This window comes from Castor canadensis, chromosome 2, assembly GCF_047511655.1.
Source record: "Castor canadensis chromosome 2, mCasCan1.hap1v2, whole genome shotgun sequence".
In the NCBI taxonomy this organism is placed as follows: domain Eukaryota; kingdom Metazoa; phylum Chordata; class Mammalia; order Rodentia; family Castoridae; genus Castor; species Castor canadensis.
The window spans coordinates 23,219,432-23,244,114 of NC_133387.1; the positions used below are offsets into that span (position 1 = coordinate 23,219,432).

Sequence of the window (24,683 nt, forward strand, 5' to 3'; positions counted from 1 at the left end):
TTTGCCATTTGTATAGCTTTGGCAAATTAATTTCCTCATAGATATTTTGCCTACATTTTTGGGAGGGAATGAAACCCAGCGCCTTCCATGTGCCAGGCAAACATTCTGTCACTGAGCTACACTTCCCAGGCCTTTTTTGGCCATTTTTAAAAATTGAGGGTTTTTTTTTTAATTGTTTTAAGAGAATCTACCCCCTCCCCCCACCATGGGCTTGTTTTGCAGTAGTGTTCAGGACTGGAAAAGAGGGTGTCTTTATCTCTTCCCAGCCTTCAGGACAAAGCACTGACTCTTCCCTTGTAAGTACGAAGGTAGCCGGCAGCTTACTTGAGACATCATTTATTAGATAAGGGAAGCTCCCTTCTATCCATGGTATACTTAGGTTTTTTTATGCCTGTTCTTTTGGGGTTTTTTTGGCAGCATCGGGGTTTGAACTCAGGGACTCAAGCTTGCTAGGCAGGCACTCTACCACTTGAGCCACACCACTAGCCCTAGAAGTTGGCTTTTTAAAAATCATGAATAAGATGATTTTTTAATTTTGTTTGTTAATATGGTAAATTCTGAACTTTCCATGAGATGCACCTTACTTGGTCATGGAGTAGTTTCCTTCTTATTTTTGCTGGATTGACTTAATAACTAGGGAAAGGAAAATTAAAACCACAGTGAGCCAGCACTTCATCCTCCTAACGTGGCCATGATGAGAGAGAGAGAGATGAACTTGTTGGCGAGGATGTGGAAAAACTGAATCTACAAGAAGCTGCTGGCTGTCACACACAACAGGGTGGTTCCTCAACATGCTTGGTACAGTTACCTGATGACCTGGCAGTTCTACTTTGGTATACCTCCCAGAGCAAGGACAACACATGCTGTGTAAAAGCTGTAAAACTTGTACATGAAGGTTTACATCAGCATCATTCACCAGAGCCTTAAATTCAAACAACTCAAATGCTCATCAGCTGCTGAGGACAAAGGAAATGGCAATCTGGACAGTGAAGCAGCTGGTAGTAAAAAGGAATGAAGATTGACAGTGAGGGCTACCTGTGGATAAACTGAAAACCCAAGTGCAGTGACAGGCTTGAGAGCAAAGTGAAAGTGGCTGGTCACGGAGGACAGTGGCACATTGTATGGTAATATTTTGCATGAAACGTCCAGCAATGGGCAAATCCACAGACAGAAAGTAGATTCATGGTTGCCCATGGCAACCACAGCACTTTTCTTCTGCTATGTCTTTAGTGTCAGGGTTTATGTTACTCTGGCAGGGATGGGTTTAAAATCTGCTGTTGCTATGGATACCTTCAGTGGACCAGAAGTGGGGGGAGGCCCATTTGTCTCCCTGTGTGGCTGTACATCCTTTTTTATCGCTCCCAAGAGTCTGACCTCTTCAGCTCCCCACAACAGTGTTGTGTTGTTACAAGCACTTGCTGGCATTGTGGGCGGGGGGACTGGGGAGGGGACTTCTGACATTCTGATTAGGGCTTACTCAGGCAACAGGGAAACTGGCTCTTTTTCAGCTGCTGTGCCCTGCACAGAGCTGACACAGCTGTCCTCTTCCCCAGATGCAGTGGCCTTCCACCTATGTCCTCAGCTGCAGATTTTGTTGTGCTCTATCTGAAAGGGCTATGGGGCTGGCTGTCTGGAGTCCAGCATTGGGCTTCCTGGGACACTCTGCTAGACCCCTTCCATGCCTGCAGCTCCTAGGGCATCCGGCTTTCAGGTTAGTCTGTGCCCAGCCTGTAGCTTGCCCCTGATTGTGTTACCCAGAGCTTGCTGGAACTGGAGCTCCATGGTAGGGTGCATACCCAGCATGCAAGAGGCCTTTGGTTTGATCCTCAGCCACCTCAGTTCTCCCACAGGCTGAAGAGAAGTCAGTTACTTTTCGGTTTCTCAGCTTTATTTATTTACTAACTTTTGGTTTTGATACTGGGGTTTGAATTCAAGAGCTCTACCACTCAAGCAATGACCCCAGACCTTTTTGCTTTAGTTTTTTTTTTTTTTTTTTAATAGGGTCTCATTTTATTCCCAGACTGTGGTTCTCCTATTTACTCCTATTTACTGGGCATCTCAACCATGCCCAGTTGAGATGGGGTTTCATTAACTTTTTTGCCTGGGCTAGACTGGAATCCTCCCTATCTTTGCCTCCCGAGTAGCTGGGATTATAGGCATAAGCCGCCCCTCCCGGCTTTAGCTCTTTTCTTGTTGCAAGAGTGGGAGTGAAATTCTTTCCAGCTCTCTACTCTTGTTAGCTGAAACTGTAAGTCTTATGTGTCCTTTGAACACAAGTTCTTGACCTTGATGAAGTCAAATTTCTTGGTCTTTTCTTTGGGGTGCCATTTTCATGTTTTGTTGGATAGTTGCATATAAACTACTGCATTTTCCTCACAAATTGTGGCAAAACAGAATATGCTAGAGAAAGTTTGTGTAAGCTAGAATTATTCAGTCCTTGAATCCAAGTTTTGAGTTTCTTTATGAGGAAAGTATTGACCACATATTCAGCCTGTGATTATAGGACAAATGATTCTTTCTACCTACCCTCTCTGCCCCACCCCTTAGTACTGGGGTTTGATCTCAGGCTTGCTAGGCAGGTGCTCTGCCACTTGAGCCATACCTGAAGCCTTTTATGTCTTCTTGAGTCACTCTGGTAAATTGTGTTCATTCATTTTTAGGGCCTTTGTCTCATCTGCCTCAAATTTATCAGCATTTTTGCATAATGGCCTATGCTTTAAATAACATTTATGCCTCATTGTTTATTTATGCCTTCAGATTTTTGCTCTTTGATTAAATTTGCTTAATCATTTTATTAGCCTCATTGAAAAAAATTTTTTTTTCTGGGCTTGGCTACACCTGCCTTTAGTCAAAGCTACTCAGGAGGCTGAGATAGTTTGAGGGCAGCCTGGGCTATATGGTGAGGCCCTCATCTCAGAAAAAAAATGAGTTTTTACATTTTTGATATTTGCTATTGCATTTTGGTTTTTATTTCATTGATTTCTGTTTTAGTACATTGATTTTATTTCATTGGTTCATTATGCAATTTTTCTTTTCCATTATCAAACTGAAGAAACATTTAGGACCAGATCCACACAGGTGCTAAAGAAAGACTCACATCTTCGGTGTGCCTGTTCCTGTCTGGCATGCTGCTCCTTCCCCTCGGCCCATGCCTGTGGGTCTCTGGTCTCCAAGATGGTTGGTTCCATGTGATCAGTTGGCTGAGGAGTGAAAAAGTCAAACTGTTTCATAGACAATGAGGGGCACTATGCTGGTGACAGCCAAAAGTGGACTGCTGTGGGGTCCTAGTCCTATTTGGGGGAGACCCTAAAGGACAGCATGGCTTTGAATTCTCCATTGGTCATGACTTTGAGTTACAAATTTCATGCATTTTTTTCCCCCCTTTTTGAAGGGGGTTGATATACTGAGGTGATCCTGTGAACAGATTCACACAGTAGCTGATGAGTTTTAAAGCAAAGATGAGCAACTTAGAAGAAGCAGGAATGGAGAATCAGGGCGTGGAAGCCTAGGGATGTCACATGTGGATGGACCATTGAGATGCATCTACAGTGAGACGCCTGTTTTCCTCTGGGGAGGTCATGGCGGGGTCCGTGGTCCAGATGGCCCATTGGGCGTGTCTGTGCTTCTGTTTCACCACCCAGTGATTGCTCTGCAGGCTTGTAACCAATTGACCATGGTATTGAGAGCTAAAACAAGCCACTCTGGACCTGCCTGTGGCCCCAGCTGCCACATTTCTACCAGCAGCACTGTGCATGGACTTAATGCCTTACCCACTGCCATGCTAGTCTGCAGAGCACAGAATTTGCTTGAAGGCAAAATAGTAGAGCAATCCACTTGTCTTGCCATGAACCCTTCATGCTGCTAAATAATGAAGCAGGGAGGAAAATGGATGAGACTCAAGGGACTCCCTGTCATAATAAAAGTACATGGAGAGACCTCTTACTGAGAACGCCCTAAAGTCTGCATCTCTCAGAACTGAACCCAGAATGCAGTACTCATGGCATCAGTCGTGCAACTGAAGCCGCTGTGACTGGTGCTGGTGGACTGATAACCTCAGGCGAGTTCAGGGGAAGAGGTCTCAGCACTGTGGGACTTAAAGCAGATTCTGTAGCCACCCCAAATGTTTTCTTAGCTAACTAAGCTTTGTAATAAGTTTACTCAGGTGAAAGCATACAGGTTGATTTCTCATGTTGGAAACTGAGAACTCTTGTTCTCATAGTAGGATATGGGGAGCTCGTTAGGGACTGAATAGTGTCCCCTAGAGGGATATGTCCCAAGTCCTATGCTTGATAATGTGAATGTGACCTCACTTGTCAATAGGTCTTTGTAGATGTAATCAGGTTAAGATGACTTCATCCTGGATTAGGATGAGCCCTAAATCTAGGAACTGGGGTCCTTGTGAAAGGAGAAGCTAGTGAGACAACCCAGAGTGTGTGATTAGCATCTGTGAAGCCTGGGTTCAGTCCTCAGCACCAAACAGGAAATCAACAACTTTATAGATGCCAGGTCTGAGGGTGTCTGCCTAAGTGGCAGACTTCATGCTTAGCATGTGCAAGGCCCTGGATTTGATCCTCAGAGCCCCTCTCTCCAAAGCTGGCACACAGGGAAGAAGGCCATGTGTTGATGGAGCCAGAGACACAGGTCCAAGCCAGGGAGCACCAGCATTGGGGAGAGGCCAGGATAGTCTTCCCTTAGGCCACCAGAGGGAGCATGGGCCTGCCGATTTCAGCATTCTCCAGAACCAGGAGAGAAACCCTCATGGTGTATGAAGCCACCCAGCTGGGAGTCATTTGTTGCAGCAGCGTTCTGAAGGTACCCACACTTCACTGCAGGCACCTGGCTGTGAAAACATTGGGTCTGGGAGCCAGATGAGTAGCTGTACTGTCTCTTGTCACTCAACCCAGCTCTCAATTTGCTGGTCCTGCAGCTAGGAGGATAGTGAGCCACATTTAATCAAATCCAAGCTGCCATCAGTTATAAGGTACATTGTTATTTTATGAACCACTTAGAAAAAACAAGTCACTGTGAAAGTGTGACCTACAGTCATTTAAAAATATCCTCATTTCAGAGATGAAAAGACAAGCACCCTTAGAATCATGAAGAAAGAATTTCTGAAGGGAGTGTCACTTGAGCTGTCAGGTAACAGAGCGGGAGTGAGTATGTGGTCGTATGTGATAAAGACTCTTCTCTCTCTCCAAGATTTGGATTTCTTATACCTTATTCTAGAGAATTTTTGGCAACTCAACCACTGAAGGGGGCGCTGTTTCTCGTGCTCCCTCCCTTGCTGGAGCGAGCTTTTCTCTCTCGCTACTTGGTTATTACTGGACCTAACTGGGCTTAACTGGAGGTGACTGTAGATTTTAGAGAAGATATAGGACAGACAGACAGACAGAAATTTGGGATCAGTTGTGTTGTACGCTTGGCTGGAGACGCAAAACGCTCATCGCTTCTTTTTCTCTAGTGATTAAGGCCTTGCTGCTTGCAGTTCTTTATTTTTTTTTTCATTTTTCTTTTATTATTCATATGTGCATACAAGGCTTGGTTCATTTCTCCCCCCTGCCCCCACCCCCTCCCTCTCACCCCCCCTCAATACCCAGCAGAAACTATTTTGCCCTATTTCTAATTTTGTTGTAGAGAGAGTATAAGCAATAATAGGAAGGAACAAGGGTTTTTGCTGGTTGAGATAAGGATAGCTATACAGGGCATTGACTCACATTGATTTCCTGTGTGTGGGTGTTACCTTCTAGGTTAATTCTTTTTGTTCTAACCTTTTCTCTAGTACCTGTTCCCCTTTTCCTATTGGCCTCCTTGCAGTTCTTTAAAACCGTGCTTAAAACTTCTTTCCTTAGGCTTGCACTGTCTCATGTTTGCTCTCAGCTTTTTAGCTTAATCGCTCTTAGTCTTTTGCCCCCAGGCTTGCACTGTCCCATGTCTCTTTAGCTCTCTCAAAGCCTCAGTGCTCAAACGCGTGCAAACAGCCACGCCTACAACCTGCACATGCGTAACCCTTAAAGTCTTGGCCCTCAGACTTGCACTGTGCACTGTCCCGTGTTCTCTTGCTTTCTTTGGCTTTAGCTTTCCTAAGGCTTCTGCATGAAGTTCTTTCTCAGCTTTGCTTTCTGAAGCCTATGTTAAAGTTCTCAGTGCAGACTTTCTGTCAACCCTCTTTAGCATTTTCCCTTCAGCATTTTTTCCCTTTTCCCTTTAGCGTTTTCCCTTCAACATTTCTTTTCCCTTCAGTAATTTTTCCCTTCAATAATTCTTTTCCCTTCCAAAGGCTTCCCACACCCAAAAGGCCCAAAGTAAAAGCTTCTTCCTAATATTCAAAGGCAAAAAGTCCAAAAGCCAAAGCCAAAAGCCCCTCTTCCTCCTTCAGGGGTGTTTTATAGCGGCAAACAGGTGGAGCCATGGGGAGGGGTATGACATTGCAACAGGAGAAACCAGCATTCCTGCTTCTCTGAACACAGCTTGGAGACACAGCTGTTCTGTCTTTCCCTGTTTCGTGCGGGGGCTGTGCCTATCCCGGCCTATAGGTAAAAGCAAAAGCAATTAACTGCATTTCGCCTTGCTTGTATCCAGTTCTCATAGGCTTTAATCTGCTCCCCACAAACCACCTTAGTCCATTTTGTGTTTCTGTAACAAAATACCCAAGGTTTGTTCTTTTGGAGAAAAAGGTTTTCTTTGACTCATGAGTCTGGTGTCTGGGAAGTCCAAGCAGCATAGCACTAGGGTCTTGTGTGGGTCTCTTGGCATCAGCATGGCAGAGAGCTCACACAGTGAGAGATGAAACAAGAATGGGGAGTGGCCAGGCTCCCTTTGTTACACCGCTGGAACTCACCCATTCCTGCAGTACCTAACCCATGCCATGAGGCCAGCATTAAATCTCTTCATGATTAGTCCTGACACACTGGGAACGAACTCCCAGCCCACGAGCTTTGAGGGCCAAACCATAGCATTGACTGTATTTAATGTAGGCTACCATTGAGTCTGGATTTCAATCAGCCAACTAAGAAAATAATTAGAAGGCTTCTCGCTGCTTGAGCCAGCATGTGGAACACAAAATCTGGTGTGTGTACCCATATTGGTAAAATTAGCCAACATGAAAATCATTTCCCCCCCCATCTAGTATATATTTGCCAGATTTCTTTGCAGGAATTTTTAGCATGTAAGCCTTCTAGGTCAGACTCTGTATTTGTCCCCATGGGATGTGCTGGAATCTGACTGTTTTAGGTTTAAGGAACATGAAGAGTGATGGAAACACCATGGAGGTTTGACTTCAGTGCCTCTGAGCTCGGGGGAGGTTAGGGAGTCTTAAGTGGGAATAGCCTCATAAGATAGGAGAACCATGCTTGAGTCTACAGATGTGGGAATTCCATTGGAGATGGGGATCTGTGTCCTCTTGATGTCACCGTCCAAGTTTCAAGGACCTATTTCTACAGAAGAGACCTGGTGAGGTTAGGAATTAAATTTGGCAATTCATGGTATTGAACTTTTGTCTTTTGGTCTTCTCGGTCCTTCAGCTGCAAACAGGAAGAGATTCCTTTGATCTCAGAAAGTCTTTTTATTCTGTGCCTGACAGCAAGATTTGTAAACTTGAACTTGATATTCTCTTTCTTTGAGCCAGTAGTTTTCATTGGCTTTTAAGTTTTGTCTCCCTCAGGGGACATTTAGCAATATCTTGAGAGACTTTTTAGTTGTCACAAATGGAGAGAGGGATGTATATATGTCACCTGCATCTAGTAGACAGAGGCAGGGATGTCACTCAACATCTTAAATAATACTTAGAACAACTTCCTATAACAAGGACGAATCCAGTCCAAAATGTCAGTAGAAACAGAGGTAAGAAACTTGTTTGCAGGTGTTCATAACAGTAAGAAGTTACCACCCCACTCCACATCCCCGGAATCCCCTAATCTCCCAACTGTGCCGTACCTCCTCAGCAATGTACTATCTTCTGACAGTGACACCATAGCACCAGCAGTTCACCAGAAGCACCTTGACTTTATGAACTACAAGAAGGGAAATGCCCAATCAGACCATAGCACTACACTGTGCAGCCTGGGATGGCCTTAACAATACTGATTGTGGCCTCTGGCCTCAGCCTCCAGAGTGCTGGGATCACACACCATCTATGCTGATTTTTTAGCATACACACCAGAATGTGGTGCACACCTGTAACCCCTGCCCTCAGTAGGGTATGAGAAGCAAGTGTCTGGCTTTCTCAGCCTATGGTAGGAAGCACATCTCACTCTGTCCAGCCTCATGGCAGGGTGATTGCCCAGCCCAGACAGACAGCCACAACCGCCACAGCACCACTTCCCACCACGCCCATCCTTCTGCTCAAGGCAGCACACCAGACATCACCCAGACTCTGTCCTTCCCTTCACTTGCTACATTAGCAGTCCCATCCTGAATCATCTTCCGCCTCCAGTGTCAGTTGCTTCATACAGTGGCCATTATCCATAACAGCTGGATGACTATGATAGGTTAACTTCAGCTTGTCTTCCTTCCCATGCGCTCTTTCCCTTCCATCAGCCTCCAAAGTGCTATGCCTGTTTCTCACCTCCTGTCTTTCTTGCCTTCAGTAGCCTCCTTTTACATCTAGAGTAAAATTCAAAAGCCTATTATGGCCTCTGCATGTTTTTTGTTTTTGTTTTGGCAGTACTGGGGGTTTGAACTCATAGGCAGGCACTGTTACGGCATAAGTCAGTCCACCAGCTTTTTTTGGTGTTGGGTATTTTCAAAATAGGGTCTTATGAACTGCTTGCCCAGGCTGGCTTAGAACTTCAATCCTCCTGATCTCTACCTCCTTAGTAGCTAAGATTACAGGCTTGAGGGCGTCCAGCTCATATGACTTTTAAGAGTACCTTCTTTTATTTTTTTTAAAAAAAGCCTGGTTTGGACAGTGAGCTCACTGCTGAAAGGCCCTGCACTTCTGAGCTACCCCTCCCGACTCCCTAAACTCCAGTCAAGTCCTGCCTCTGGGCCTTAGCAGGTTCTGTTCCTTCTGTTCTTATTATTCTTTATGTCTTCACTTACTGGTCATCTTCCTTGCCCATCTCTGTTTCCTTTCCTTCCATTTCCTCCTTGTGACCAGAGTCTAACATTTAGTTTTTTTGTCTGCGCGTCAACCTTCTGATGGGATCAATTCTGGGTATTGATCACTGTGGTATATGCAGAGTCTAGCACAAAACCTGTTGTAAAACAGTGTCCTCAATAAATATTACGCTAAACAGACCAATGAAAGACCTTCCTTCCCTAACCCCCAAGGTCAAGCCACCATGCTAAGCACAGCCCAAGCTCTCTGTGATCTTCCTTAGCATAGCCCACGGTGGGACAGAAATGGCGATTTGTCAAACTCCAGTGTGTCAACAGCCTCTCCTGGGAAAGGCCTTGTGGCTCATGGTTCTACTTGCAGCAAGACCAGGGTAGTTCATGAAGCATCAGTTTGTGGACTCGTCTGGGGTTGGGTGCCAGGGGAGAAGGCAAAGCCATGTGACATACCATGTGACACACCTGAGGGGGCTGTGCACCGGCCTGGTGAGGAGGACAGTGAAGACACCGCCATGTCCATGTGCAGCCAGAGTAGCTGGCCTCGCCATCATCTTCTGAAATCTTTCCTATACTCCCTCTTTTCACTCTCAGCTTCCCTCCTTGAGGTTTTTTGGGAAAACCCTGGATTCAGAAATGACACAGGCCTTTCAGCAAGGGAAACACCAGGGATGGGAGGGGCAGAGAAAAACTCTGATTAACATCCCCACTTCATTCTGTGTTGTCTCTGTCAACAGCAGCCCAGCTCGACAACTCAAGTGCCACAATAAAACCTACAACTGCTGTCAAGCAAGACCTCCCTACTGTCAGTAGCACGACTAGCACGACAGTGACAACCGGCTCAGCCACTCCTAAGTTGGTCACAGATCCAACATCTATTGGCCCAAGAGTGACAGACCCAGCACAGGGAAAAAGTCCCCCAACGACCAAAGACCCTGTGGTGTACTCAACCACAGCTCAGCAGAGACCCACTACGTTGTCCACTGGCCTGAGTGAGAAACTCAACAAGGATAGCCCTACTATAACAGCCAGCGGCTTCCACGACAGCAAAACTTCATCTCTATTCCACGTGGTCCCAACCAGCACTGAAGCCACAAGTCAACAGGACAGAATCAAAGAGATAACCATCTCTGGAGGCCAGACGACCACTAACTCCATGACCACTCCAGGAAGCATCCAGTCAGCCCACCAATCTACAGACCCAGTTAGCACCTTAAAACCTACCCCTGCTGCCTCAGCACCCAATACAGGAAGCCCTAGCCAATGGACTGATGTTACTTCAGTGACCTCGGCGAACTCTCTCAAGGGACACCACAGCCCTGCCACAGTGTCCAGTAGCTCAGGCTCTGTGACCAGCCCTGGTTTCACCTCCTCCACCCAGGGGATACCCATCACACCCAGTAAGTAGTGCCTCGGTGTTTTGGGTTTTGTTTTCTGCAAGGAAGAAGAAACCTTTTGATACCCTTTCCCATGCAGCTGCTTAGCTGGAAGATGGGTATATGCAGAGTGTTAAACATTCTGAGGTTCTTCTATCTTCATTCACACCTACAAGGGTGTGCAGAGGCCAGTATGCCCGGATGCTGGGAGGGAGCACTGTGTCTTGGCTTGCTCAGGGTAGCATGTTAAGCAAGCCAGGTTGTGGTGGCAGAGTGTTATAATACTCTAGAAAGTGCTTCTCAGACTTGTTTGATGGCAGCCCACCATAAGAAACACACTTAAAACAGGGTGCCAGTGGCTCTCACTGTCTCCCAAGCTACTACTAGGGAGAAAGAAATCAGCAGGATCACAGTTAACAGACCAGCCCAGGCAAAAAGTTCATGAAACCCCATCTTAACAAAAAAAGCTGGGCAGGGCAGCATGAACCTGTCATTCCAGCTACTGTGGGAAGCATAAACAGAAGGACTGCAGTCCAGGCCAGAGTGGGAAAAATAAAAAAGCAAGGACCCTTTCTCAAAACAAACCACAGTAAAAAGGGCTGGAGGCCTAGTTCAAGTGGTAAAGCACTTGCCTGACAAACACAAAGCCCTGAGTTCAAACCCCAATACCAAAACCAAAACCCCAAACCACACTTTAATGTCACATCATGATCCAAAAACACCACACAGACATGAGACAAGGACATGCTGGTCTTAACCTAATAAATTAATTTCAGAATCCACTGATGGGCCATAGACTTTGAAATCATGACCCACCCTGGGCATACTGACCCAGACTTTCTAGATGTGAGCCTTGGACTGTGTTTCTAGCAACTTGCAGGTACACAGGTGCATCCTGAGGCCCACACAGCTTGCCCCACGGGGAGAAGATGGCTGCATCCTATGGTGAGACCACAAGTGCTGAGCTGGATGAGCCTGTTCAAATACCTGATCTGCACATGACCTTGGGCAAATCAATGAGCCCCTCCCAGCCTCAGTTTCTTGTTTATAAAATAGAGATTATAGTGGCACCTCCCTCTAGGAAAGTACCTCTGAAGCACTTTAGCACAGTCCCAACCACAAAGTGAGTGCCCGGCCAGTGTCACGTTGTCGTCATTGCTGTGACTTCCTTTGGCATGTTACTCACACTGGCCCATCCAGTCTGACCCCTAAAAGGGTCCAGGACCCCACTTCATCCCTCTGCCTCTTCTTCCTCAATAGCCTTCTGGTCCCAGCTGATGAGAACTATGGAGCCAGAGAAAATGGTCCTTTAATCTGCAGGACATGCATCACTAGTGTCTTCTCACAGTCTTTTGTTTTGCCAATTACAGCACCACTGGGTGCCTCTCAAGATACTCAGCAGAACTCTAGCCAGGTGCCATTCAGCCCAGACCTGCCCTCTGCCATGATGCCGCAGTCCACGAGCACTCTGGTGGAAACTGGGAGCATGCCTGCTTTTTTGGGACCCACAAGATCCAGCACTGACTTGGCTCCAACGACCCCCCAAGGCCCCAGCACCCCCTCTCCCACCTGGACTCTTGGGCGTAACAAGGTAATTCCAGCAGGGTTGGGACAAGGATTGTTGAGATCCCAAGAAAAGCATATCTCTTCTTCCCTCTCAGGGCTAGGGCTGTGAGGAGCCTTCATCCATTCACCTCTCTCTTCCTGTCCTTGCCACCACAGAGAGGGGAAGAGTTCAAGGTCTGCTGACTCGGGGGTCTTAACCTTATCTCTGGCTTCTTTCAGGTAAAGTGTGACCCTGCCATTAAGCCCAGCGAAGACCTGCTCATCCTAAACCTCACAGCAGCCAGCTTCTGTGTGAGTACCCCTGTTAGAGCCCCAGCCCCACCTCCCACCCCTGCAGGCTGCAGGACAAGGAGGCCAAGGGCCTGAAGTGCCCTTTCTCAAAGGTACTGAGCCATGGCCTCACGTAGGGATCTATCCTGCCCAGTCTTAGACAGCAGCAACTTAAGGGCCATACTTTTGCAAGCCAGGCATGTGCACAGGGCTGCCACAGGGCCGGAACAGTGCAATTGTATAATTATAACTGCCCACAGTGGTTTGAGACTCAGGAGACCCTGTTTACCTGTGGCTCTAGGTGTGACTGTGGTACCTGGCCTCTTTGAAAATGAGAATTTAAAAGCCTGGTGTGCACACCTATAATCCTAGCTACTTGGGAGACAGAGGTAGGAGGATCCAGCCCAGGCAACGTTAGCAAAAAACTAAAAGCAAACATAAAAGTCTTTAAAACTAAAAGCAAAAGGACTTGGGGTATTGCTGAAGTAATAGAGCAAGAGGACCTGAGTTCTATCCTCAGTATCACCACAAACAAACAAAAAATATCGAGTTTAAGTACTTCAGAGGCCCTTCCCTCTCCTCTCCTCCCCTCCAACTTTCCCCTTTCTAATAGTGGTTTGTATTTCCTGGTCCCTTGTGCTGAGTCTCAGCAGAGAACAGTGTGGCTGGAGTCTCACTCTAACCCGAGGAGAGAGGGGACAGTAGGGTCCAATGCTGAACTTGGGGCAAGAAAACTACAGTTGTTCTTGCACTCTGGTGGTGTGCAGGTGCACATGTGTGCACATTTATGTGAGCGGATGTAGCAGTGTGTGCAGATGCCTTCAGCCTCCCTGAGACCAAGGGCTCAGGCTGCACAGCACTTCCTCAGGGAAGAGCCCTTGAGCACTGTGAGTGCAGTTGGTGGCTGGCTCGCTGCTGCCCTCTCCTGTCCACTGCCTACTTTTGCAACCACTGCTAGGAGCTAGAACAGGATTTGATGTCCATAGGTTGAAGACCTTGGGCTCTCACACTTTAATGCTGCTGGTATTCTGCCATTGTCTTTTGGACATCTACTTTGCCAGCATTTTCCAGGTGAACCATACAGAAGCCTACCTTTGAGCATCAGAATTTTAAAAACGGAATGGTGTACTAGGGTCATGCTTTTGGGAGAAGACAGACAAAACATTGAAATTGGCCCAAGGACAGTCTTTGGGCTAAACTAGGCAGTTTGTTTGTGACAAGCATTTCCCTCCTTTGCTAGAGAAGGAAGATGAAAAGTTCTGATATTGGGGTGGGGAGTTTCTAAGCCTAAGGAAATTGCAGGAGAAACCTCAGGTGTGTTTTTTGGAAGTCCTGAAGGAAGCCAGGCCAAGAATCCTTTTCAGCTGGGTGTGGTGGTACATGCCTGTAATCCTAGCACTCGGGAGGCAGAGGCAAAAGGACAAAGAGTTTTAGGCCAGCCCAAGCTACATTCCCATTGAGACTACACAGGGAGACCCTGTCTCAAAACACCAAGGACAGGAGTGGAACTCTGTTAAGAGTGCTTGCCTGGCCTGTGCAACCTGGGTTTAATCACCAGCACCACAAAATAAGTAATGAAAATGTCATTTTCTTTAGCTCAGCTGTTCACTCCAGAATCAGGTCAGAGAAATGATGGCCAGGGAAGGGCGCTCTGATGACGTGGGGGGCCTGGGTAAAAGCCACCCACACTTTCCTCCTCACCCCACCTCTGTTCATTCTGCCTGTCTCTGTATGCTGTTCCATGTGTGCTTAAGGATCCCTGGACTGCCCCATTCAGTGGCACGTTGCCATTCCTGTTCACGGTCTCAGTTTCAGTCTAGAGAGAGGCATAGGGTATCATTTGGGTATAGACCCCCTTGAGCTGAGAGCTGTGGTCATCCCCTCCTGAGTTCTTTGAGCTGGGGCATGAGAGGCTGGTGAATGGCAGTTTCAGACAGCAATGGAGTCCCTCTCACTGACTCCCTGGCACTGTGGACTGCCTCTTCTGCTCCTTCCAGCGAGAGACATGGTACAGGTGCCAGCTTCTGATCCTCACAGAGCTTGCAGGGAGGAAGGGACACTGGGGGAAAAGGTTTTGTGACCCAAGGACAAGGCTGGCGGGACAGGGGAAGAGCCAGAATGAGGCAGAGAAGGCAGGGACTAGTCTGGAAAAAACACAAAGCCCGATTCCTGGGAATAGCAACAGTGGAGTCAGTCCCAGCAGGGTGACAGAGGGCAGCAGCACACGCCATGGCTGCAGTCACCAGCCCTCAGCCCTCAGGACTCACCTGTGTTCTCCATAACAGGCAGGGAGCCCTCCGGATGACAGACTGGTCACTCTGCTGTGCCAATCAGTCAAAACCAGCTTCAACCCTGCTCAAGATGAGTGCACTGTACAGGTGGCACCTGTTCTCGAGAGCCAGGCGGTGGCAGTGAAAGGAATCACTATTGAGAGTGAGTTGAGGTCAGAGAGTCCTGAGCCTATGGGGCAGTAGAACTGGAGGTTGGGGTGGGGAGGTACCCAATCAATTCCCTACCAATTGTTAAGCCACGTGTCCTCCCAGGGATCTGAGACTGGGATACTTGCAGTACACTCTCCTCTTGGGGTCCACCTTCACTTCATCCCCTCATTCTGGACTGGGTCCTGGAGACAGCCATCTCTCTCTTGCCCACAGCCAAGCTGCTTCCCAAGGATGTATATGAACGGTTGAAGGACAAGTGGGGTGACCTGAGAGAGGTAAGCTGGCTCCACCATGCATGGTCCCAGAAAGTGTAGCAGTCTCTTGGTGCTCTCTTGACCATGCAAGAAAGGCACAGAAGAGGGGCAACAGCAGGTAGTGGGGTGAGACAGCAGGAGAGCCCATGACTGAATGGGGGCTCAAAGGGGTTCCCAGACTCCACTTTCTACCACCTAACCTCCCTTTCTGGCCAGGCGGGAGTCAGTGATATGCAGCTGGGGAACGAGGGCCCACCAGATGATGCTGAGGACCACTTCAGCATGCCCCTCATCATCACCATCGTCTGCATGGCATCCTTCCTGCTGCTCGTGGCAGCCCTCTATGGCTGCTGTCACCAGCGTCTTTCTCAGAGGAAGGACCAGGTGAGCATTCCCTCCTCTAGCAGGGAGCAGCCCTGTTGCGAGACGAACTCTCACCACTTACAAACAGAAGGGGAAAGTGAGTGTGCCCAGCCCCTCGTGGTAGATAGCTACCCCCACCCCAGCCCACTTCCAGGTTCATGTGCCTTAGATATTGAAGAAGCGTCAGGGTGAAAGGGAGAGGCGGGTTCTAGACAGAAAGACTGCGTTTAGGCCTTGGCTACACGCCCCCACCCCCCATTCTCTGTGACCCTGAGTCAGTCACAAGTCTTCTTTGAGCTTCAGCTGTCACCTACATAGTGGGCGACCTTGCAGAACTGTTCTGGGGAGTCACTGATATAAATGGCCCTACATGTGCCCTTCTGACCAAAACTCCTTTCATCTGCCTTACTAGAATTCCCATCTTCCAGGGCCTGTAATCCTAGCACTTGGGAGATAGAGGAGGATCTTGAGTTCAAGGCCAACCTCTGCTACCTAGCAAAACCCTGTTTCAAAAAACAAACAAAAAACCCCTGCCATGTTTATAGCTCCACCCAGATCTGTGGTTCTCAGGCCTGCCCACACACTACCCTGGACTGGAGGTATGGCTCAAGCAGTAGATTGCCCCAGTCCCACTCCCCAGCTCCCCCACCCCCCCAAAAAGAAAAAGAAAACCCTCATGCCCAGCTTCCTCACACAACTGAAAACACCTGAATCTCTGTGTTAAACGCTCCCCAAGTGATTCTAACCTGCAACCAAGGCTGAATGCCCGAGAACACACCATTGCCACCTGGCCACTGTCTGTGGCAGGGACAGCCTCATGGACCATCATACCCATCTCACCCAGGCTTCGAGAGGTCCTGAGGGAGGTCATTTTCTTACAGTCTTGCTCAGTCCACTCCTGAAGGTGAGCTAGGATCCTGAAGAGGTCTTGGGGGAGGACTGGAGGAGAAAGAGCCGAGAGGTCTAAAGTCCTCTTAAAAAGTCCCCCTTCACTGATGTCACAGATTTGCCACCTGGGCAAAGGTGGTATTTTAGGATTTGGGCAAGTTTCTGTATGAGGCAGGAAAGCCTAGAGTGGCCTCCAGGAGCACTCAGCCCCCACATGTGAGCAGTAAGTGCTCGCTGTAGCCAAATTGGGGCCCCTGGGCTGAAGGGGGGACATGTATCATATTAAGGCTCACAGCCCTCCCAAATTGCCTTTTCTCCTGCCATCACTGTTCCCACTCTAGCAAAGACTCACAGAGGAGCTGCAGACAGTGGAGAATGGTTACCATGACAACCCAACCCTGGAAGTGATGGAGACCACTTCCGAGATGCAGGAGAAGAAGGTGGTCAACCTTAATGGGGAGCTGGGGGACAGCTGGATCGTCCCCTTGGACAACCTGACCAAGGATGACCTTGATGAAGAGGAAGACACACACCTCTAACTGCGTTGCTGGCCGCTTCAGATAGTGCCATAGAGCTCTGGACTGACCACCCAAAGTGCCATTTGGACAGGGGAGGAAAGTCCCTCCCCATTTGAGGAGGGAGACTGAGGAGGGAGCATGGACTGAGGATTACCTCCTTCAATCCCCCAAGGGCCTTAATTTTTCCCTTTCAAGCTGAACAAATCACATTCTGTCTAGATTCCTCTTGTAAAATAACCCACTAGTGCCTGAGCTCAGAGCTGCTAGAAGGTAAGTGGGAGGGAGATGGAGAAAGAGCCATAGAAGGGACTTTAGAGACCTTCCAGTTGAAACCCTTCATCTTGCAGGTGAGATGACTTGAGGCCTAAAGAGACTTGCCAAGTGACTTGCACAGGGTCACACAACCCCTTGGTGACAAATTCCGCCTTTTGGTTCAGTGTGTGTTTGTTCCATGCCACACTGCTGTTCCCACTACTCAGGGCTGCCCCAGGCAGGGGTGATGCTCCAGTGGGTGGGTGGGTGGGAAGAGCAGGCTTGTAACCTCTGTCTATAGGATTTGATTGCTTGGAAGGACATGCTCTCAAGTTTCCATCTCCTACCCCGGACTCTGCCAGCCTTCTCCTCCTCTGTCCCCTCCACCCTTTCACTCTGTCTCAGGCCTCAAATCTCTTGTTCTGGATTCTAATTTCCTTGCATCTGCATAATGAGATTGCATCCTAACCCACACAGACCTCCCTGTGTGAATGAGATCCACTCGTGGGCAGGCAGGTGAAGAGAAAAGGGGAGGTTCTCATCCCAGGAGGGCCTCCTCGTGGCAGCTGGCTCAGCACTGACACTGGCTCATCACCCAATGCACTCCTTGAAGACGGTCCCTGGGATCTCCTTTGGCCTTGCGCTCCCACCAGTGACTAAACCCTACAGTAGCTACTGAAAGCAAGATGTTCCTTTCTGTTCACTACAGTGGGGTACATCCCTGAAGCCCAGCTTTAAAGAGTAGTCTAGGGACAGACCTGTCCCAGGGCCTGGTCAGCAGAAATGTGCCTCAGTAGACAATCAGCTGAAGCTGCTAGAGGACAAGCATTGTTTCACAGGAAACTCAGGGATTTGCAAGTTGCTGAGTGATGTGTTGTTCTTTAATTCAGCCCCTCCACTGCCAGAGGCCAACGCTCAAAACACTGGACACTTTCAGTTAACTGATCTAATTTCGATTGTCCTGTGCCATGGAGAAAGGAAGGCCCAGGACATGTAGTACCTTCTAGAGTGTCTGACACTTTTTTCCCTTCCCTCTGCAGTTCTTCTTTCTGGTGGCATCTCAGGGAAACATTCCCCAACACGGTGTTCATAGGCTCAGCAGTCAGCTGCCTGGTAGAAGGCTGCCAAGGACTGAGCATAGTGAGGTTTCATCTGGTTTTCTGACAAGGAGGACCCTCATAAAATTTTGAACATTGGCCGTAGTCAGTATTGCTCTTGGGCATAAATTCCCTAGAACCAACGATCTACTTTGGGACAGTTTGTTTAAGTGGAGGAATCAGTGAACTTCTCTGGCTGCCTGACTCCTCTTTTACAGCCTGTAAGCCGTTTGATACCTAGGGGGACAGAAAGGCCTCCAACAAGTTTCCCAAGAGTTGAGAGCTGCTAGGCGAACAGGGATCCAAAAGCATCTCCCCTGCCAGTCTGGGGTCTGCAAAGGATATCTAGTTACTCTGTAAAAAGATCTTGCTTCCTTTCTGGCCAGAATTAGGTTTTGTTCCCCCAGAGAGGGGGATCTGTCATGGCCTCTGTGTAACAGGCCAGACTGAATTATTGCTTCTTCACTGGTTGTGGGTCACATTCACTAACAAGGGCATTTGACAGGGACAGCAAATATTGCTTCTGCAACTCCTAGGCCTCTCCGAGGGATGATGACTGCATGAACTAGAGAACAGAAATCTTGGCTCTGCCTGGAGAACCTGGAGGAGCTTGGGGCTGGTCCAGGGGCTCTTTTTTGTACATCCAGTCTGTACACCTGGCTGTCAATGCTTAGGACATCAATGTCCAACAGGCCACACTGCCAGCATCTCTGTAAGTCATCTCCATCTTCATCTTTACTGGGCTCTCAGTGCTGTCTGATAATTCAGGTTCTAGGGCCAAGAACAGGTAAAAGGAACACTAGGGGCTCAACAAGACTTTAAAACCAACTGTACCAAAGAGAAATTAGAACTCTGTTCCAGTGGCAAACTGTGGTTTCCCCAATCTGCAAAACACACGGACCTGATGATGGTAATGGGATAAACCCACTGGGCAGCATAATTTCATGAGTGGGGAGAAGAACAGCCATGCTTATGAAGGAGGTACACACCAGTCTGCATCATAAGAAAGAGTAGGGGTTTAATTTAGTAGACTCCAGATTTTTCCCCTTCTTGATGACGAAAGCCAGTAGATTTATTCAAACTACTTCTTGAGCTTTTTTTTTTGGAGGGGTAGGGGAAGCAGTATTCTGGAGAAACTTTGAAGAACAAGTTCAAACAGATACCTAGGTAGGTATATGTATTTTTTTGGATAATGTAAATACACCAGCCACATGTTAATCTACCCTGCACTGCTTTAGGTGAATATACTTTGAGAAAAAAATATAGTTAGCTAAGAGAGATAGCTGGGTTTTTTTCTCTGAACTAGAATGTAAATGTCTCCCTAACTAGAAATGACATTTTTTTTTTTTAACAAAAAATGAAATAAGACAGGCTGGTGATAAACTGTGTCTTGCAGATAGGGCATTTTTACTTTAAAATATGATTCTTGCCCCTCCCTAGCCAAGTCCCAGTCCCATGACAGTAAAGGCTGGAGTTGGTATGCACAGGTTGGAAAATGACAGTAGTCACAGGGAGAAAGATTTACAGATCTAGTCCTAATCTTTCTACAAGGAAAACAATCTGAAACCCACAGAAGTAGTGACTTCACCAAAATCACATGAGCAGTGAGAGAAACAAGATTAAAACCTGGGCCCACAGTCCTGTGCTGTGTGCATCTGAAGTAAGTACTGTCACAGGCACCAGGTAACACAGGATGCCTGCCATTCCTCCCTGAAAATTACCCTGGAAGGCTAAGAGGGCACAAATAAAAAAGGAAGGCCACTGGTCCTTTACACTTTCTCTGGAGTCATTTGGGTCGAAAATGTAAATGAATGGTTTCTTTCTGCCAAGAGACAATTTTGAATGAACTTCACTTAGAAACTTTTGGTAGACCAAGAATCAAAGGGAACAAGAAGGGGAAAAGCAGAGGGCAAGAGTAAAAACCACAGTGTAGCTTCTGTCATTGTCACTAGCTGATTCCTTCAAGTCTGCTGAAAACCCAACACGGGGTGAAAAAAGATTACTATTTTATGGAGGTCTTGTTAGCGAAATGTTAAACTGTTTGCCCAGGAGACTGGGAGAGCACATGTCTTATTGGACAGGGGTCTGAAGTACACTGGAATTTATTGAGAAACTTGTTCGTAAAGACTATAGTTAATTATTGCATTTTCTTACAAAATATATTTTGGAAAACTGTACACCATCAATTAAAATACTTTTGTGTAAGCTGGTTCAGGCCCTAGTATTTTTTTGCTCTGACTGGTATAAATTCTTCACCTGCACAAGTCTCATCACTGAAGTACTGAAGATATCAGTTACCTTCCAGAATACCCACGTGTGGCAGCTCCTGAAGTAGTGATGTTCTCCACGCCACCTCAGGCTGTCAGAGATCATTTTCTCCAAGGTTGTTTTATAAATGTCTGCCCCTCTCCATGCCCTCTACTTCTACCTGGGATACAACTATGAGTCACCACCACCAAAGATCCCTTGGGGGCTGCTGAGCCCTGATCAGGTGTGGAAAGAAAACACGGCCAAGGGACAAACACAAACATAAAAAATGAGTGGCCCCATTTCTGCTTGGAAAAGGATCAATTTACTTGCCCCAAGATCCTTCTCCCTGTCTCTTTGTACACGGTGAGGGTGGGTGTTCAGATAAGAATTCTTGCCATCTATCAACAGCTGCACATTCCCAGGACAGGGGAAACCATTATTCCCAGCTTGCAGGAGGGAAGTGACTTTGGATGCTAGATCCACCTTACAGTTTACAAAACATTTCACAATGCATATTTATAGGAAACTGTCACCAGCTTATATGAGGAAGCAAAGTTGCAGAGACAAATCTTCGGGTTTACACTGCCATCTAAATGTAGTCTCAGGCCTTGACTCCATCTTTTCGGTCTTGAGCCCCACATTCATTTTTCAGTACCAAATTCATGCTTGAGTTCCAAAACCAAAATTCACTTCCAGAATGCAAAGACTATTACCCTACAAAGGAGTGGGCCAGAGCTGGGCCAGAGTATTCTGAGGTTAACTTTATGAGTGTGCCAAGTATACAGAAAGGATCCAAATGCCAGAAACTCTTTCAAGACCCTGGCTGGGTTCAGACCCACTGTTGTATGACTCACAGTTTATCAAAGGTCACAATTAGATCTGAGACTCCATTCTCTTCCTCAGTGAGTCACTGACCCAGCTCCCTATGGCCCTGCCAAACCAAGAAGTACTCTCTATTGGAACGTGACTCTGTTAAACCTCTTGACATTCACAACCTCCCCAAACAGGGCTGGCTACTCTAAATGAACTCTAGTGGTAAATTCTGATAGCATTTTCTAATGACCTTGGCATTTTAGATTGGCAAAATTGATGGGATCGTGGCAGACAGGATCTTCTGCCAATATTTACTAACAGGGAAGCTGAGACTGCTCAATACTACACAAAGTTTTGTGGATGTAGAGATAAAAACAGAATTCAGGACTCCTAGACTGCCCATCCTCTGGCTCAAGTTCACATGGCAGACTTATGACAAGTGCTATGTACACAGCCAAGTGTTCTAGACCATCTCTCCTTTTGTGTTTTGCCAACCATCAAAACTTCCTAGCACAGCATCAGGTGGATCGCTTTTACCTGGCTTTTCTCTTCCCTATGACAAAGTCTGTTGCAAGGGTATAACTGACTGCCCCTTGAAGAACAGGAGTAACTGGCTATCTCTAGCATCAGGCTCTGCTGCCACCTTCCCTGTGCCACAAAAGCATATTCATATATATGAATATGCTCCATATGCCTACAGTGGTGCCTAAAGGGCTTAAAAATTCAAATGAGTCTTAGGGATGAAATTTCCAATAACCTGAACAAGCAGCTCTCCAGAGCTGCTGGGCAGTGCAGACTTGCAGTCACATAGCAATACAATCTCTACTCTCCCTTTTCTCCTCCCAAGACATTCAATAAGCAAAGGAAGACTCAGTCATAAAGTGCCGCAGAAAGGAAATGGCATGAGTGAGTGATTTAAACTTCTCCTACCAGGACCAGCTGCTCTTTCCAGTCAAGAGACCTGCAGAATCTGAAGTTATGGTAAAGAAGGTTGCCTTTACCATATCTTCCCCCATTCCCCATTTCTATAAATTCTTGTTTGTCACTTAGGAAGTTAAGTGAGTATGGGCACATTGTGGCCTTAAAGTAGCAGCTTCCCTTAGCCCTAGGTCTCCACACTCACTCAACCTGGAACAGCCAGCATCTCAAAGGTGCTTAGCACAAAGGCTGCTTTGCTTACTACTGTCTTCCCAACAGGAGACAGTAACAAATACGCCAGGGGCGGTGTCCCATGTTTTGATCCTTTTGAGTTAATTCTCTGGAGGTTCAACCAAGGAAAGGCCAATTCCTTACCTTATCACTGTACCTCATGTTTTCCTGTTTTGAGAACACAAAGAAATGTTACTTCTGAGCCGTATTCAAAGCACATCCTAGAAATGAAAACCACGCAGTAAGATGTGAGCTATTTAATTTGTAAATTAAAACATAATCCCTATGTGAGCAAACAGCTAACAACTCCAGAATGCAGGATTACAAAGCCAAAGAGCATGTGAACCTGAGTAAAACACCTTTTTGAGGGAAAAGTATAAAGACTGTAAAGTGCACAAAAATTTCAAAGGCTAACTTCAAAGTAGTTGTGGCAAACATGAGACGTCCTGTAGTGCCATATATCTTTTTTTTATTAAGAAAATGAACAAAATACATTCTTTCTTCATATGTACATTACATACAATGTAATTCTATAATTGCAGCTGTTCAGCAGATCACTCATTATTTATTCACAAAGTAGTGTGTACCAAACTAGGGATCAGAAAATTACTTGTACCAACAAGAAATCCTAAAAAGTCCTGATAAATTGGACAAAAGATAAACCAGAGAGAGTCAGGAAGGGGATGGGAAAGTCTGCAGAACATAACAGAGTCCAACAATAACTTAAAACAGTAGCACTGGAAGAGATCAGAACCCCAAAGGCACTGTTTAAATGCTCCAACAAGTGCCCCTTCTGATGTAGGTACTTGGGGTACAGTCTAACCCCAACACTGCCACAGAAAAGGGGAGAACCCAACAAGTTGGTTTTCTCCCAACATACTAAGAGGAAGAATCTAACTCGAAATACCAAGGTGGAAAACTTCTGAATCTTAGTGTTTAGAGAAATACAAGTTTTTTGAGAGACATTTGCTTAAGCACAGGAACTCATTTCATAGACTCCTTACATTTATGTTCATATTGTTCCATTATTTCTTTTGCTTTGTTTCTGGCCTTTAAGAAATACCTCATCCTTTTTTGAGTGTGGATTTAATTATGGCCATAAAAAAAAAAAAACAAAACAAAACAAAAAAACCTCCATCAGGAACAGAAGGCTCCTCATGACATGAATATGCTCCATATGCCTACAGTGGTGCCTAAAGGGCTTAAAAATTCAAATGAGTCTTAGGGATGAAATTTCCAATGACCTGAACAAGCAGCTCTCCAGACTTGCAGACACATAGCAATACAATTATTTTCAGACTGTCTAGAAAAGGGCAATGCTTATGAATAAGGGTGAGGACATATGCTGGCAACCTGGCATGTGGTAGAAAAGCATGGCTTGTTACCCTTTTTTTTTTTTAAACCTTTTCTGGATTTTACCACATTTGATGACGGGAAGAAGTCAGGGAAAGAAAATGAAGAGATCTCTTTAATTAATAAGGATTTTCCTTCTTTATATGTAGCAATTTTGTTTTTTGTAACTATGAAGTCAGTAAATGTTACTGAAGTCTGGTAAAGGACAATTAGCACTCCGACTTTCAAATGCACTGGCTGCTGTCATAATGGCTCCAGGCTGCGAGGCCTCACAGGGAAGAGGCTGGCTGCATTACTCAAGCAGGCCTAGAAAGGTGAGGGTCTCCTGGCTGTGGCGGAATCCTACCTTTCTTCTTAATCTAACTTCTAGCCCCCAATTTTGGTTCTGAGGATCTTTCCTTATTGGAAAGAATCTTAATTTCTGGTCACTGAGTACGTATAATTTATAAAAGAGTTGACTTTTTAAGAAAGCCTAACTTTCCCAAAGTGCCTTATAAGCATGTCAGTTTGGAAAGATGAAATATTGTTTCTTCTCAAGACTAAGACAAGAGGTGTTCAGCTTAGCTTTCAGAGGCTAAAAATGCTTCTGAGGCCAAAGAATCAATTATTCATAGCTTATGGAATGGTGGTAAGGAAAGAATCTCTTTAAAAAGAAAAAATACATACATATATTCATATAGCCACAAAGAAATCTGCTCAGAGAAAATTATCACATCATTCTGCAGCCTTTAAATTGAGCTGAAGGCTATATACATAAAGGATAATTAATACTATACAATCGTAATTCATTTCAAATTACATTTCATAAAAGTCAAAAAAGCAGGCTGGCTTAAAGGATAGCCAATCACAGCATCTCTTGCTTGGGATAAAGGTAATGGCTAGGAAAAGAAATTCACTTCTATTTTTCTAACTGGATGATTTACAATTGAGGAAGAAAATTGTTTGCAACTGGCTAGTTACCAAAATCACTTTTGTGGGGAAAAAAAAATTTCAAGAAGGAGATCAAGTACATGACTTTTTAAAGGACTACTCATTTCAGTCT

The 24,683-nt window shown here is 46.3% G+C and overlaps 1 protein-coding gene across 1 annotated transcript in view; it reads left to right on the forward strand.

Moving 5' to 3' along the window:
• The window catches only part of Podxl (podocalyxin like), a 45,880-nt gene extending 25,599 nt beyond the window's left edge, over positions 1–20,281 (forward strand). The window contains exons 3-9 of the mRNA XM_020183820.2: positions 9,789–10,451; positions 11,798–12,018; positions 12,213–12,284; positions 14,549–14,696; positions 14,918–14,979; positions 15,175–15,342; positions 16,551–20,281. Of these exons, the coding sequence (XP_020039409.1) occupies positions 9,789–10,451; positions 11,798–12,018; positions 12,213–12,284; positions 14,549–14,696; positions 14,918–14,979; positions 15,175–15,342; positions 16,551–16,748 (1,532 nt within the window). The 3' untranslated portion in view covers positions 16,749–20,281. The remainder of the gene's footprint in view (positions 1–9,788; positions 10,452–11,797; positions 12,019–12,212; positions 12,285–14,548; positions 14,697–14,917; positions 14,980–15,174; positions 15,343–16,550) is intronic.
• The last annotated feature ends 4,402 nt before the right edge of the window (positions 20,282–24,683 follow it).